This window comes from Ursus arctos, unplaced genomic scaffold (assembly GCF_023065955.2).
Source record: "Ursus arctos isolate Adak ecotype North America unplaced genomic scaffold, UrsArc2.0 scaffold_28, whole genome shotgun sequence".
Taxonomy (NCBI): domain Eukaryota; kingdom Metazoa; phylum Chordata; class Mammalia; order Carnivora; family Ursidae; genus Ursus; species Ursus arctos.
This window is the reverse complement of record NW_026622963.1, coordinates 12499483-12516688: the sequence shown is the minus strand read 5'-3', so window position 1 is coordinate 12516688 and position 17206 is coordinate 12499483. Positions and strand designations below refer to the sequence as shown.

The following is a 17206-nucleotide window of genomic DNA, read 5'->3' as shown; positions in this document are numbered from 1 at the left end:
CACCATTGACCTCCTAATCCCTAAGGCCCATAGATTTTTCTTGGTCATGATCTTTCTTGTCCTTTCCACAGATAATCTGACACACAGGTCATTCTTTCACTTCTCCAATGATTCCTCTACCACTAAATTAACCATGGTGAGCCTTACTCAATGGCCTGAGTTGTCTTCCCTCCCCTGTGACTCATTAGTCATACCCATACCTATGGCTTCTACTATCATTCTGTGTGGCTGATCTGCAGCATATCCTTTGTGCTGACTTCCCTTATAAAATCAAGGCCTATAATACAAACTCTCTACCTGAGGTCCCAGCATCACCTCAAATTCATCTTTTTCTGGCTGTATCGATAACATCACTCCCTCCCAGCCACCTGCTCAAGAAATGTCAAAATTACTTTAAATAAAACAACTCTGTCTCCCTCTCTTCCTGCATCAACTCTGCATCTATCAGTTCTACCTCAGAAATATCCCTAGCATCAGTGTAGTCTTTTCTCTTCCACTGCCACGTTTCCTACTTCAGTGTTTCTATTGACTTGGACCAATCCAAAAACTCTCATGTTTGGAGCTAAAGAAACTCAGAGCCAGATGTGACTTGCCCTATTGAATTAATGGCAGGTCAGATCTAGAATCTGGGTTTCCTGCTTCTTCTTGGTGGCTACCTCACAATTCGAAAACCACTGAAATCTATTTTGTATACAGTAATGCCAGGTTAATCTTCTTAAAAGTGATGACTCACCAAATGAAAGTGTAGTCCCTAGCATGGTATTTCAGGGCCCTAAAATCAGGTATCAGATAATATCTCAACTTTATCTTCTTCTTGCATTGTACTGTATAATCAACTGGGCTCTTAGATAGTCTCTGAACATGACCATACTTTTATGCAAGTAATTTCTGGGATTAAGTTCTTCCCTGCTACGTAGTAGGTCAGTAGTTTGAACTTCTTATCAATTATGGTCTGACGTTGTCTTTATTTGTGTGTTTGTAGTAAACATTGCAGTTGTCTCAACATCCACCCCATCCCAGATGATTGAAAGTCCAGTGAATGATCCTATCCATTTACCGTGATTGGTTTAGGGATGGGCATGTGATACATTTCCGGCCAATGACACAGAAGGGAAGTCAGTTGGGCAATCTTGGGAAGGTCCCCATGTCTTAGGAGACATTGAAGAAATAGTCCTTTCTGACTCCAGATATTGTCATGGCTGATGTGACCCACAAGGACAACTATAGCCACCTCGCTCTCAGCCTGACAAAGAAGATGGAGAGAATCTGGGCTATTAATATTACTGAAGATCTAATCAACCAATCCTGGAGCCTGCCCTGACTCTGAACTTCCTATTATGTGACGTAATACATTTCCTTATTGTTGAAGCCATTTTAAGTCACAGTCTTCTGTTATCTGCAACCTAAATCATCGGGAAACAATTTTTTTTTTTAAGATTTATTTGTTTATTTTAGAGAGAGAGAGATTGAGAGAGACAGAGAGCAGGGGGGGAGGGGGAAGGGGCAGAGTGAGAGCGACAGAAATCCTCAAGCAGACTCCTCACTGAGCACGGAACCTGACTCGGGCCTGGATCCGTGGACCCCGAGATCATGACCTGAGGCAAAATCAAGAGTCCCACCTTACCTGTCTGAGCCACCCAGGCGCCCCCTACAATGAACACTTTTTTAAAAAAAAATTTTAATGTTTTTTTATTATATTATGTTAGTCACCATACAGTACATCCCTGGTTTCTGATGTAAAGTTCGATGATTTTGTTTCCAGTGCTAGACTTTAAGCTTCTTGAATTCAGTTTCTATTTCTGTCTAACCCTCTTATGTTTTGGCACACAGCAGATGCTCAAAAAATGATGGGGAGGGGTGTCTGGGTGGCTCAGTCAGTTAAGCGTCTCTGCCTTTGGCTCAGGTCATGATCCCAGGGTCCTGGGATGGAGCCCCACATCGGGCTCTCTGCTCAGCAGGGAGTCTCCTTTTCCCTCTTCCTTTGTGGAGAGCTCCCCATGCTTGTGCGCATGCTCTCTCTGTCAAATAAAATATTTTTAAAAAGTAGTTTAAAAAATGATTGTGAAATTGATATTTATATATTTATTTCTGATATAACTAGTAAAAGCATTTGCAATTTATAAAGCTCTTTATTTACTCATACCAATTTAGAGATAACAAAATAAGGCTTAGATAGATTAAATAACGTGTTCAGGGCATTTTATTTCTCAAAGCCATATAGGTTCTTACGAGGTTGTTCCCCTTTGTCTGAAATCCTTATCCATGACTACCATGGCTGTTATGGTACCAAGAGTACTGGGGACTGATGGAAAAAGCAAGCAGCAAACCACTCCAGTGTTTAACCCAGCAATAATGCCAATGCAGTATTCTCGTTATTTCTGACTTAGACCTCAGGACTGGAACCCCTTCTCCTCTCAGTCCCAATTCATAATGCTATCTCTAGGGCCAGAACCATGAATCCCCATAAATACAACACTTTATATGTAGAGGTTTTTTTCCATTTTCCATTTTTTTCCATTTTCCCAGGAAAATGGATCACAGCTTTTATTAAATTCTCAAGAGGGTCTGTGACTCTTGAAATGTTAAGAAGCACTATAGCATGATACAATATCTCAGAAGTAAATGAAAAAAACTTTTAAAATATTCCTCATTCAGTGGACGTAATATCTCCTCACGTTGTTCTGTATTATGTAATCTAAGGGACCAGTAGACCAGGAACCACTTGTAGACCATGAAGCAGGAGACACTTAGGCAGAGAGGGTTTGATACCTCCAGTCAAGACCAGTGTAAAAGGAGAATGCAGAGCCCCTTGTTGAAAAGTTGTTAAGGACTTCCAAAGGGCTACAGCAGAGCATTAAACCAAACACAAGGCCTTTTTAAGCTAGCAGCACTGCGCAACTACAGAGGTTGCACACCCATGAAACGGATAGCTTCTAGTAAATATTACTAAACATGCTATTGCCTGCCCAATTATACTGTAGTCCTTTGGACTGCCATGCAGTCCTTCATCCATCTAGAATGTGTCACAGATTGTATTAAGAGCTGGGCATTCCTGATAGAAGCATTCATTCAATAACACTGGGTGTCTACAAAAGGCCTTGTTCTAGATCCCAGGGATACAACTCTGAATAAGACATTCGCTGGGCTGAGACAATGAACAAATACGAAAAATATCAGACAGTGATAGGTGCTGAGTAAAAAAAGTTAGGATTATGTGATACAGGGTGACTGGCTGGCTATTTTAGTAGGTGGCCTGGGAGGCCCTCTCTGAGATGACATTTGAGCTAAGACTTTACTGAAAATAGTTGGTACAGCCACTTTGGAAAACAGTGTGGAGGTCCCTTAAAAAGTTAAAAATAGAGCTACCCTATGATCCAGCAATTGCACTACTGGGTACTTACCCCAAAGATACAGATGTAGTGAAGAGAAGGGCCATATGCACCCCAATGTTCATAGCAGCATTGTCCACAATAGCTAAATTGTGGAAGGAACCGAGATGCCCTTCAACACATGACTGGATTAAGATGTGGTCGATATATACAATGGAATATTACTCAGTCATCAAAAAGAATGATTTCACAACATTTGCAGCAACATGGACAGGACTGGAGGAGATAATGCTAAGCGAAATAAGTCAGGCAGAGAAAGACAATTATCATATGGTTTCACTCATTTATGGAACATAAGAAGTAGGAAGATCAGTAGGAGAAAAAAGGGAAGAAGAAAAGGGGGGCAGTAAACAGAAGGGGGAATGAACCATGAGAGACTGTGGACTCTGGGAAACAAACTGAGGGCTTCAGAGGGGAGGGGGGTGGGGGAATGGGATAGGCTGGTGATGGGTATTAAGGAGGGCACTATTGCATGGTGCACTGGTGTTATACGCAAGTAATGAATCATGGAACTTTACATCAAAAACTAGGGATAAACAATTATTATTTAAAAAAAAAGACTTTATTGAAAATAGGCCAGTTCTGCCTCCATGAGAGATGGAGACTATTTCCTTAAGCTTGGGAAACAGGACAAAAGCTCCAGGCAGGAAAGGAAGAGAGAGAAAAGGCGCTGGCAGGAACCCAGGCTAGTGAACTGGTGGCTACGTATGGGGTTAGAGTACCGAAGAGGAAAGTTGGTACGCCGATCTGCGTCCAAAGCGCTGCCGGCCGCCGGCCGCCTCCCATTAGGGCGCCGCCTGGGTCAGGTGAGTGGGTGGCTCGCTCACAGCCGAGCTGAGGAGCCGCCCCCAGGGTCCAGCGCGCGTCCACAGCCGCGCCGACGTGGCCGGCGCAAAAGGCCGCGCACGTGGCCGGCCCCCAGGCTTGGAGGCGGAGGCGCGCAGGGGTCTCCTGATCCTCCAGGTGATCAAGCCGCGGGGCGCCACCCGGCCCCGAGCCTCGCATCAAAGGGCAAGAGGAGCAAAACAGATGGACCGGGCGGAGGAGGGCTGGGTCAAGGCGAGGAGGGGGCGGCCTGGCGAGCCCGCGCTCAGGCCGCGTGCACGCGCCGGAAGCGGGGCGCGCGGGGCGCGCCGGGGCGGGGAGGGGATGGGGGCGGGGTGGGGGCAGCCCTTTCCCAGGCGGTAGCGGGGGCGGCGTCGCTGTTGCCCTTTTAAGCCGTGGGGCCGCGGTCTCCTGCCGGCGGAGTCAGTTACAAAGAGAGCAGCCGCCGCCGCCCAGGCCGCCACACAGCCGCCCGCCGAGGCCTCGGTGCCCCTAGCCATTTTTTAGCCGGGATCCAACGCGGGCCTCGGCGGCGGGGAGAGGCGGAGCCGCGAGAGTGCGGCCCCAGGCCGGCCCTGTGGGGCGGTAGCGGCCGTGACGGCGGCTCTGGGCCCGGCTCCCCTTTCGCACCCCTCCTGCCGGAGATGAGGGGAAGATGTCCGTGTCAGGGCTTAAGGCCGAGTTGAAGTTCCTGGCGTCCATCTTCGACAAGAACCACGAGCGATTCCGCATCGTCAGCTGGAAGCTGGACGAGCTGCATTGCCAGTTCCTGCTGCCGCCTCCGGCACCGCCGGGCAGCCCGCACTCGCCGCCGCCGCCGCTCACACTCCACTGCAACATCACGGTGAGGCGCCCGGCCTCAGCCCCTCGGAGCCAGGCGAGGGCGGAAAGGGGCGCCCCGAGTCCCCGGACAAAAGGGAATCGGTCCGGTAGAGGCCCCTTGGTTCCCGGGGCCCCGGGCGGGGCAGATCCGCCCCTTTCCCAGGCAAGGGGCCCAGCCCAGGCCCAGCCTTGTAATCGCTAGACTTGGGTGGGAGGAGGCAGGCGGCGCATTTCTCCGCTTTTCCGCGGGGCTGGGTTTGGGGCTGCTGGCCCCTCTCGGCCCCCTACGCCTTGGGGTGGGAGACCGCGGCGGCGCTTGCCCTCGCCCTCGCCGTGTCGCCATGACTGCCCACAGCCGGCCTGCCCCCGGGGCCGCGGCGAGGCAGGTCGACTTCGGCTGTTGGAGGAGCCTAGCAGGGAAGGGGGAAGGCCCTCAAGTTTTAACGCCTTACTCTTCAGTCAGGTTTCCCTCGTCTTGCTTATTCCCCCAGTTATTTTTAAGTTTGTGTTTAAGGAAAAACTGATATTGAAAACTGATGCATTTGAGGGGGGGAAAGTTTAGAATGCAGCCTCTGGTACTGTTTGACACGCGTACGTGTTTCGGAAAGGCGCTTTGTACCTGCATTCGGCAGGTGGTGGTACCGGTGTTGGCTTCCATAGGCCTCCTGTGTGTAAGCCTTTAAAATTATCTGCATCCCAAAGGGGATATTTGCCCAGGTCTTCTGCCCAGAAAGATTATTTTATGTCACAAACCCAAAAAGGCAGTTTAAAGCTCACTCTTTGGTTTAAATTGGAAGCTCGTTAGAAACCCGGAGCTTGGTAAGGTAATCGAAGTGTTTTAATAAGTTTTTTCGTGAATGTGTATGATGAAACCGTTCATGGTGAAATTGATTTAGGGTATTGTTCCAAACTGCAGAATAAACTTATAGCAGGAGTCAAGGAGGTAGTTTTATGTTCCTTCGAACCCAGTCTGGTGTCTGATTCCTTTTGGTTAAATCAGTGGGCTACCCAGGTGTCTAAAGTGTTCCTGGTCTTGGTACTCGAGAGTTTGGAAAGGGCTTGAAGTTATAATAATTGACATTAAAATAATTTCCAGAATATCTGGGGGAGCAGTTGTGTGTTTTGGGGAAAATACAAGTGCTGTACTGAAGAGAGAAGTCATTTATTGAGCATCTAAGTGTTCTGTTCTAGGCACCGGTTTTGCAAAACTGGATAGAGCAGTCCCTGCTTTCAGAGCTAAATCTTCTTGGGGGAGGAGTTTTATACCAACTTCTATGGTGTCATTATGAAGGCCAAAAGAGCAACTAATTTTTAGTTTGGTGATTGGGTGATGCTTCAGAGAAGGCTTTGGTGAGAGGCTGACATTGGAGTTGGGCTTTCACAGGTGAGTAGATTCTTTCCGGTTTGGAAGCACATTTCAGTGAGAGAAAACTCTATCCAGAAAAGACACCAGTGCTTGAGAAAATGTGGTTTGTTTAGGAGTAGACAAATTATGAGGATATAGGCTGGTAAAGGAGAAGATTTTCCAAGAATGGGAAACAGGAAGTGGTAGTGAGCATGAAGGAGACTGGCCTGTGTGGTGATTGTTCTGGTAGAAATTGGGTTATGGCCAGGAAAATGTAGGGGTGGTTTGCATGATAGAATACTGAACTTGTAGGCTGTGGGGAACTACTAAATTACTGAGGTAAGTTGGACAAATGTGTTTGCCATCTAGCTCTAGGGGTAGTTCTCTACAGTGTGTGGTTTTGGGACATGTGTGTGTATGGTTTTTTTATCTCAGTGGCTGTAGGGTAGTGTTGCTGCTGTGCTGGCAGTCTGCTGCAACAGAATTATCCCACTTCACATGCCAGCAGAGTCCCCATTGAGAACCATACAGGAGGCTGATAGGAGTCAGCTGCACACAGAATACTGTGTGAAGACCTGGATTAGGTAATGGAGCGAGGAGTGAATTAGAGACACTCAGTGAAAGGAGGATTTGGTAAAGACTAGTGTAATGGTATTATAGTAGAGACTACTGAAAATTATGACAGGTATTATCAGAAGATAATTATCATGGTGGATACTCAGTGTATATGAATGTGTATCAACTTTTTATGGGAACATATCAAACATATACAAAAGGTGAGTAGTGTGGAGAACCTCTATGTATTTAGCCTCAACAATGATAAACTTTTGGCCCATTTTATTTCATCTGTACCCTACCTCAGATTATTTCGAAGCAGGTTCCTGACCTGTCACTTCATCTGTAAATATTTCAGTGAGTATCTCTAAAAGATAAGACTGTTTAAGCATCGGTCAGTGTTCTGATAAAATCTGCATGGCTTGCTTGTGCAGATACCGTTTTCTTCGAGGGGAAAGAGCAAAGGAAAAAGTGTTGGATTTCCTGTCTGTTGTGTTTGTGAATTGCTAGTCTCTAAACGGTTATAGCTCTTAAAAAAATAATGAGTTTGATCGGTTCTTTAATTTTTCCTTTTATTTCTTTACTCCCAAACATTTATTGAGCTCTTCAACATGCCAGGCCCTGTCTTTTCCACTGCTCACCAAGAAGCATACTTACACAGTTTAACATTTCAGTAAACGCATCTCACGAATTATTTCCTTACACTAATGCATGCCAGTTTCTGAATAATCTTCCAAAGATACTGTGCCCCCTTTTTTCTTTCAAGCGTTTGAATCTGTTTTTCCCATGTGGAATGTGCCCCTTACCCAACCCCAGTCTGTCTTTCCACTTCTGACCATCCCTCAAGGCTCTTCTAGAAAGTCCTATTCAGTTCCTGCTGGTATTTATTTCCCCTTCCTCCCTCCTGTAATTTTTACTGTTTACTGCTTTGGTTTTATGTCCTTATGTTCTATTATAATGGTTTTAGATTTTCTTTTTTTAAGTCTTTTTTTTATGATGGCAGGGGAGAATAGTCTGTAATCATGCTTTTCATCTTCCACTCGGTCAATGTTCAGTAAATATTTGTTCTATTTTAGCTGTATTCTGTATGAACAAAAATCTTAACTATTGTGTAAGTTAACTGCCAAGAGTTTGTCAAAAGTGCAGAGATAACATCAAGAAATATTTTAAATATTTAAATATTTAACAGGTCACTGAATAGGAAATCTGTAATTTGACTTCATATGAAAGACCATTTTAAGAAGGAGAAAACAATATAGATGTTTTACTCTTTAGGCCAAGGGAATTGAGCTAAATCTTTTTCTGTTATATAAATTTGTTCTGATCTTAAATATGAAGGGAAAGAATGCAATTTTCAACCTCAGGTAGGCGTTTTTATTACTTGTTTTGTGTGAACTCATGATATGAAGGAGTGTCTTGCAAACAGATCTAATTGCCAGTTAGTGCTAACATTCAGTTGTTAATGCTCACACCTAAACGCAAAGCAAGCTTGTTTTAGTAATCTGTGTGGCCTTATAGGGAGCTAGTATACGGCATTCTTTTAGTCCTTTTGAAATATTTAACATAACTTGGGAACTTCATTTCTCCTTATATGGACCTCTTGACATCTGGTAACTTGGTAGGGAATTGGTAATTTCAGGCTGAGCCCCCCCCCCCCCACCGCCCTGTAAATTAGCTGATAAATAAAATGGTTGTACAAATTTTACTGTTTGTGTAGCATAAACCATTACTCTTTTTGCATGAGTGGCTGTTTGCCAGGCTACTTGTGGTAGCACATGTTTTTTATTTTGCTAATTAAATTTCTCTTGGTCATTGCCGGAGTCCCCTTTCCCCTCCCCACCTCGCCACCAACAGCAAGACACTAAAATAACAAATGTTAGAGCTCTGAGTTTAGGTGAGAGAAGGTTTAGTCTATACTTTAGTTGGGACTTTAAGCAAATCATTTTTTCTACTGTGTTTTTCTATAAAGTAGACAATACTTTTGTCCTGCATGAAAGCTTATAAAGGAAAGCTCTTTAACAATAATAATGTTCTCTACAGAAATGTATTTGTGGCTGAATAAAATTTTATTTTGAAGATGCTTTCTAACAGCTTTTCATGGGAAATAAATCAATGCTGTGAATTTCTTAATTTTTTATGTTTCTAGTCTTTACACTGATTAAAAAGTATCCCTGCCAAGGTTATACAAAGGAAATCATGAACCAACTTGGTTAAAGAGCCCAAGACCTTTTTGTTGGTCTGCCCTTCTGGGACAGATTACCTTTCCAAATTGAACACCTGGAGAATCATTTGGAAATAGCAGAACTGTCGTGTTAAGCGCCTAAGTGGTACTTTCAGGCTGGAGGAATCATTGTTTTCATTCATTTGACCAATTTATAATACAGAGTCAAATTCCTAGTCATTATCTATCTATTCTTCTCTACCCCCATTTTTTACGCCCGTCCTTGAAAGAGCAGTATGAAGAGGAGACTTAGGTTTCCATTTTATGAATGGTGTATGCCTTAGTAGCTTGATTTTTGTTGTTGTTGTTAAACTTCCTTAGACCTGGGAAAGATAGTATTAGATAAATGTCAGCTAGTTGAGGGGTGGGGAATCGAATTGAAACAGTCACTGCCAAATGTAAAGCATTACTGGAGAGTCAGAGTAATGAAGCAGAGTCCCCTTTTCCAAGGCCATTGTAACAGTGTTTTGTGTTCTCTTCTAAAAGATTCTTCTGAAAGACAAAGTAGAGTCAAGGAAGCTGTCCATTGGTTTCTGCAGATCAGGTGGTTTGAATCTTCTTCAGCACCTTTATTTTCTCTGCCTCAGTTAGAATGATGTTTTAATTTTTCATTCTGCTTCTGTGGGCTCTGATAATGTTACTTAGTTGTTTACTTGCAAAATGATTAGCAGGGAGCAATCTCTTTTGGTAGCTTTTTTCCCCCTCCCAATGTCAGAACATTTAGGGGCACCTGGGTGTCTCAGCCAGGTAAGCCTCTGCACTGAGCAGGGATTCTGCTTGAAGATTCTTTCCCTCTGCTCCTCCTGCATCTCACACCTGGGCGCATGCATGCCCACTCTATAAAAACAAACCTCTAAATAAATAAATAAATAAATAAATAAATGTCAGAGCATTTAGACTTTATTAGAATATTATATGGTGATTCTGTCGGTTTCGTTCTCCACCCCACATTTAATGAACAACAAAGTGGGAAAGTACGTGTCCCATAACTGGTCTCTGGGAGAATTACAGCTGTTAACACTTCTGAACCTTCAAAAAAAAGTTACATGCATCCGTGTTCAAAAAGTGATGAAGTCCTTGGAGATGGCCATGTTCTATTATTTGGAAAGACAGTAGAGACTGAGCATTCTGGCAGACAGTTTTGCTGGCTGGTGCTTGATACAGAGCCACACATTGGTGTCTTAGTGGATTTGTGTAAAAAAATAGACACAGAAAGTTATTTCTGGATAAGGCCAGTGGTTTCTGTTTTTGTTTTTGTTTTTCTATTTTAAATAATGCTTTGGACATTAATAGCTAGAGCTAAATCCTTATGCATATAGGTGTTGTCCTTTGAAATTTTCCTAAGAAGTGATGGCTTTTCATTCTTTTTGATGAATTGGTTTCTGGAGCTATAACAAATTATATTGTATAGGAACTTTTTTTCTTCCAGGTAGAAGCTTTTATTTAACAGATTGATAAAAACGTTAGCAAGTGTGCAGTGAAATTGGGCGTTCTCACGGCCACGGCAGAAAATACAAATATCTATGACCCTCTAGAAAACAATTTGGTTTACATAAACCCTCTCTTTTGGCAAGATAAATACTGACTCCCCTAGGCTGCCAGCATTGTCCTTATGACTCCAGAGCTCCCAGAAGGAGAATTTTAGTCCCAGAGAAGACCTAGATTTGTTTAGTTTAGCCCATCTGACAGCTAATCACTGGGAGTGGAATGGGCTTATAGAGACCGTGACCAAGTTTTGGGTCAAGGGAGAGAGAAAGATGGGAAGGAGTTAGGGAAACTAGCGCCAGTGGAACCACATAGGTTAATATAGAATGGTGAAGGGATGTTTCTTCCAAGGAAGACATTCTGGGCCCGGCTGCAGAAGGTGTGGAGAAGGCAGCTGTTCTAAAACTCTTTGGATTCAAAACGTTTATACTGTTTCAAAGTAAGGGGTGCCTGGGTGACGCAGTCGGTTAAGCATCTGACTCTTCATGTTGGCTCAGGCCCTGAACTCGGTGTGGTGAGATTGAGCCCCACGTGGGGCTCCACCCGCAGCATTGGGTCTGCTTAAAACTGACTCTCTCTCTACCCCTCGCCCCTCTAAAATAAATAAATAAATCTTCAAGAAAAAAAAAAAGTGTCCTGAGGGTCCAAGGAGCTTTTATGTAAGTTACCTATCAATATTTATCATTAGAAATTAAAACAAATATTTAAAATATTCATCGAAGTAAACATGTTAATAAAATATTATGAAAAATGGCCATATTTTGTAAACCAAAACATTTTTAGGAGAACAGTAGCATAATTTTACATTTCTTATAAATCTCTTTGATATCTGGTCTGTCATTTGTTTCTGCATTCAGTCTGTGAGGGTATATTGCTTTGGTTGAAATAATATAAAGAAGATTCAGCCTCACACAGATATTTGGCTGGGAAAAGTAGGAATATTTTAATAGCCATTTAGATAGTTGTAGATATTCTTTTTGGATATTTCACCAAAACGTGGTCTTTCTTGAACTGTGAATGGATCTTCTGTCCTTGCGTGATTTATAACATCATAATGTACCAGTCACTTGGAAAATATGGTTCACTGAAATCTTCTAAATGTTTATATGTTTCATTATATAATATGAAGACATTATATTAAGATCACCAGCAACCTCATCATAATATTCTTAGAAAGCTGTCAAGCTCATAGCAGTGGATACAGATTTTCCAAAATTCTAATTTTTGCTTGAAAGGTTGAATTTTATTATTGGAATAAATACTGTCCTTTGTTTTCCTTGAAATGACACACTCTTTATTCATTTTTGAGAAAATCTCAAAAACCCAAGGTGAAATAACCATTGTCTGTCAGTCATCCTTTCAGGTAAAATTCATGTTCCATTAAAGTGGTTAGTTCACTTCATAACTCAGTTGTACAGATGCTTTTTCTCAAGTATTCTGTAAGAGTGTGCTCATGTGTGCACGCCATTTCATCAGTTGCAATATTAAAAAGACCTGTATAAGGATCGAGATTTAGTAAAAGAACTTTTACTACTTATTTACAGATATTCTTAAGTAAAACCTCTTTTTCTTTGTCTTTTAAACATCTTAAATGCATAGTGGTGAAGAATATGGGGACTCCAGGTATAGCTTGGTGTCACTGCCTTTATTTGTGCTAAGGTTCCAGCAGTCTTACCTAGGGGTTCAAGGGCCCCACTTTGAAAATTATTGACATAGTTGCTTAGACCTATATATCCTATTTTCTCATGTACAGGATTACAAGAGCATGTCATAAGCAGGAGCTGGTCTCAGTAATTTTTGTTGTTGTTGCAGTGTTCCAATATGGTTTTAAGGGGTTTTAGTCCAGAGCAACAATTCATGCATTTTATTTTGCTTACGTAGAATTAGACAAACACTAACCTACACAGTAAAGTTCTAAAATTTAGTTGATTGGTTTTTCGGTTCTCTTTTGTTTTTTGGAACTAAGGTTTAGATGGTATGTTCCCAAACTAGGCTGAAGAATTTGAAGAAGAAAATGCAATACTTGATAAGTAGTTTTCTTTAAGAACAGGATTAATTTTGAAGATAGTTTTTCTTTTAGTCTGTGAATAGGTTTGGGACACACCGAAAATTAGAGGAATGAGAATACGAAATAAACCACTGTTGAATAGATCTAATGATGCCCTTCTTCAGTACAGTTTTTTGTTCTGTAAAGAACATTTGGTGAAGTGCTTCAAAAATAGTTTCTTTGGCTTCAACTATATTGAGATTATAGTTCTTAAAGCAATTGAGATTGAGATTATAGTAATTGAGATTATAGTTCTTAAAGCAATGTTTCTTTAATAATGTGTTTCTACAAAATTGTTTTTCCATAACTAGAACCTAATTGTCCGGCATCTAGTATCTAATAATGATTTTTTCCTAATTTATAATAGAAAACAGTACACAGTAAATGTCTGTTTGTAGGTGAAAGCATGTAATGCTTTTTTCCGTTAACTTTTAAAAGTCAACACATGTAATTTTACTTTTAAAAATATGTAACTATGGGATAGGCTGGTGATGTGTATTAAGGAGGGCACGTATTGCATGGTGCACTGGGTGTTATACGCAAGTAATGAATCATGGAATTTTACATCAAAAACTAGGGATGTACTGTATGGTGACTAACATAATAAAAAATATTATTATAAAAAATATGTAACTATAACATTTTTTGATAGTACTCAGTTTGCGATGGAATGAAATATTAGAATTTTATGGGGTTTGAATTAGTTACATATTGCTCTGTAACAAATGCAGCAGCCTAAAACAGGAACATTATCTCACAGTTTCTGTGGGTCAGGAATCTATGCATGGCTTATCAGGATTCCCTCGCTCCCTGTCTCTCACAAGGTGTTGCCTAGTGCTGCAGTTATCTGAAAGTGAGACTGAGAGAGAATCTTCCTCCAGCCTCATTCACGTAGTTTTGGTAGGATTAATCTCCTTACAGGCCTCTGGTCTGAGGGCGGCTGTTGGTCAGAGGCCAGTTTCTTGCTATGTGGCTGTGGGCTTCTCCATAGGGAGATGGCTTCAATGGGGGGCGGGGGGAGGTAAATGAAAGAGCAGGAGAGGGTGAGCAACATAGAAGTTCTCATCTTTTTGTAACCTAATCCTGGATTAGGTTACACATTATTTTTACTGTATTGTTTGTTAGAAGTGAGTCTAGGGGAGTGAATTATACAAGGGTATGAATACCAGGTTAGGATTATTGGGACCGTTACAGAGGTTGCCCTCTGTAGTGTTCAAGAACATCATTGACCTCTGAGCTGTAACACACAGACAGTGGCTGTATGAGGAGGATGCCTGTCTCCAAAGCCCAGCTTCTGTGGCAAGTGGAAGCTGTTACGTACCATATGGTCGCTATATAGTTGTCTGTTTGGACTTCTAACACCAGAGATATTTAAGGAATAATCTTAACCTCATTTAAGGAATCTGTTCCTTTAGAAACTACATCCCTCCCTGCAATCTGAGAAGGGTTGGAAATATTAGGAAAAAGGCAGAATTAAATGGGATTGATTTTTGGGGGGGCAGTTTTCTAATGGAGAAAAATCTCTAACTTCTCTAGAGAACAGGGAGTATAGGGAATAAGATTTTAAAAAATCATTTTAGCGCTTATAAGGATTTAAAAATATGTGCCTAGATTATACCCTTTTGCTTTACCTTTAAAAATTGAGTTAGAGCTCATCTAGATAAAGTTTAGAAATGTAGCTTTATTATATTAAAAGGCAAAAGTGGTATGGTTTAAATTTATAAATTATACTTCAAGGGTGTGAGGGGGTTGTTTTTTGGTGTTTTTTTTTCTTTTTCTTTTTGAGGGATTTATTTGATTCCAGATTTTAAAGCCCTTAAAAAATGTTAAAGCTGGAGAATCCAGGCCATGGTTGACCTTTCTTTGTAAAGGAAGGAAGCCTATCATCTTTCCTGGTACCTGAGTACCAGGTTTTTTTTCAGCTTGTGGTAAAACCTAACTTTTGTAGTGTTTCTTTTCTATTTTATTTTATTTTTTTTTAAAGATTTTATTTATTTATTTGACAGAGATAGAGACAGCCAGTGAGAGAGGGAACACAAGCAGGGGGAGTGGGAGAGGAAGAAGCAGGCTCCCAGCGGAGGAGCCTGATGTGGGGCTTGATGCCACAACGCCGGGATCACACCCTGAGCCGAAGGCAGATGCTTAACCGCTGTGCCACCCAGGCGCCCCTTCTTTTTATTTTAAATGCTACTGCTTACTGAGTAACTATTTTTTTGCTTGATTTTTAAATGTATAAATTACGTAACGTGGAGCAGGCAAAATTACACCATAAAACTGTTTCAAAAAAAAATCCACAAAAAGAAACTTTTCTCCATGCATAGATTTTATTGTGTTGCTTTTCCTCACCCTCATATATTTTACATAAATCCATTGTCATCTTGCCATTTGGTGGTATAGTTAATTTGCATTTCCAGATTAGTCCATATGTAAATGTGTTTAACATAGGTGTCTCTGCAACAGGAATCTTACCCATCTTCTGCACCAATATGGTTTGTGGACTCTGATGACCCAAATCTGACATCAGTGCTGGAACGTCTAGAAGATACTAAGAGCAACAATTCGGTGAGAAAATAAGCCAACCTACTATTTTTTTTTCCCCCTAAAGAACGTTATATGTGGAACTTAAGTGTTAAGAGATAATAGGATCTAGAAAAGCCTGATTAATGATTATTTGATAATCTTAAAGGAGCTAAAGACCAGTTTTGTTTGTTTTTTGGCCTTCAAATTCTGTACTACCTGATTTGTCTTTTTTATTCCCCATAGGTTAAGCCTTAATTTAGATGAGGAGTTAGGTGGTCTCTTTTCAGTGAATTCTGATTTTAAACCAACCAGACATTTTTGGTAGGGAACACTAACAGTAGCCAAGGTGGAAGATAGAAAAAGAAAAAAAACTGAGGTGGATGTGAGGGGAAATAATGCTAGAATGCCATCAATGCTAGTGTTAGGGAATTGCTTTCTCTCTCAGAAGTCTGTACCTACAGTAATAGCCATAGGTATACAAAGAAAATGTGTTTTTTGTTTTTTTAATATATGAAGAAATGTAACTTTCCATTTTACAAAAAAATTTTTTAAATGTTTTCTTTGATTATAAAACTAAGCTACTGTTGTGAGACTACTTAGTAAAAAAAAAAAAAAAAAAGGAAATGTGATGATTTCTGCCTGATATAACCACTGTTGACATGGTAGCTATTTTCTATCTTTATTTTTTCCCTTTCTAGTAAAATACATGGACTCTAATAAATATGTTTAAAAGTTGAGGTCATATTCTATATACTTTTATATACTTTTTAAAAAAATTACCATGGAATGAAAGACTTGACTACTATGTTCCTAGATGGGCAGACTCCATATTACAAATATGTCTGTTACCTCTGCAGCTTCGTGTTAATCTATAAATTGAATGCAATTAATGCCAACAGTCTTATTTTTGGAGCTTGACAAAATGACTCTGAAGTTGGTTTTAAGGAGTAAATAATAAAAAAATAGTTGAAAAAAAGTAATGAGGAGAGACTTGTCCAATTAGATATTAAATAAAAATATTATGTACTGGCACTGGACTGGACAGATAAAGATAATAAAAGTTTAAAAACAGAGTCATGCACTTGAGAATTCAGAATAAGTTAAAATACTCAATAAGGAAAGGGTGGATTATTCTATAAATATCATTGGGAGAACTGACCATTTAGGGAAGTTTGAATCTTACCTCAGATTTTTGTCAAAATAAGTTACAGGTGGTTTAAACACATTCTTAAAATTAACAACAGAAGAAACCAGTTTGAGGAGTATTTTGAGTGGAGGCTGGTCTGGAGAGCCATGAAGGTTAGAGGTAAAAATAAAAAGCTAGACAGATACAAGTTCACATTTCCAGCAGGGCAGTGACAGGACAGGGAAAGATAGCCCTCATACTGCTATCTCCTTTTGGGAGGTTCACTCTAAAAAGATCCAAAGGTATAAGTTTTGTAATAGTAGAAATGACTGGGTTATTTTTCAGTGTCTAAAATTTTTCATCAAAAACTCACAAAATGAAATGACATAGGACATAAAATCGGGTCTCATTTTATTTTTTAAAAATATATTTACATAAAAGAAGAAAACCAAATTACCCTCTACACTTATAGTCTCTGCCAGTTATTTCATAACCTAGTTACTTGACAGTGTAAATTGTATTTCCTCACCTTTGCTTTACTTAATTCATTATAATCTGGATTCTGCCTTCACTGTTGCACTAAAATTTTTTATGTCTAGTTGCCAAATCCAGGGAATCCTTTTTTAACGCTAAAATTGACCTCTCTGCAGCAGTTTGTTAGTGGTGATTGTTCCCTGGTTGAAATTTGCCTCCATTTAACAAGCATTTATTAAAGACTGCCAATCAAAAGCTGGTTAAATAAAAGCTACTGTGTATAGTTTTATGATAGAATATTATATTGTAGTTAAAAAGAATGCAGCCAGTTTTTCCATAGGAACGCATACAACTTTCCAAGATACGCAAGTGAAAAGACAAGGCATAGAATATTGTT

The 17206-nt window shown here is 40.7% G+C and overlaps 1 protein-coding gene across 12 annotated transcripts in view; it reads left to right on the top strand.

Annotated features, from left to right (window-relative positions):
• The first annotated feature begins 4552 nt into the window (after nucleotides 1-4552).
• Nucleotides 4553-17206, top strand: part of UBE2Q2 (ubiquitin conjugating enzyme E2 Q2) — a 70268-nt gene continuing 57614 nt past the window's right edge. For 2 of the 12 annotated variants that reach the window (XM_048221416.2, XM_057303746.1), the window contains exons 1-2: nucleotides 4566-5058; nucleotides 15150-15251. In XM_048221416.2, coding sequence (XP_048077373.1) covers nucleotides 4870-5058; nucleotides 15150-15251 — 291 coding nt within the window. In that variant the 5' untranslated portion in view covers nucleotides 4566-4869. Of the gene's footprint in view, nucleotides 5059-15134; nucleotides 15252-17206 lie in introns of all 12 variants that reach the window. The other 10 variants (XM_048221411.2, XR_008956118.1, XM_057303743.1 and 7 more) reach the window with 10 other exon arrangements.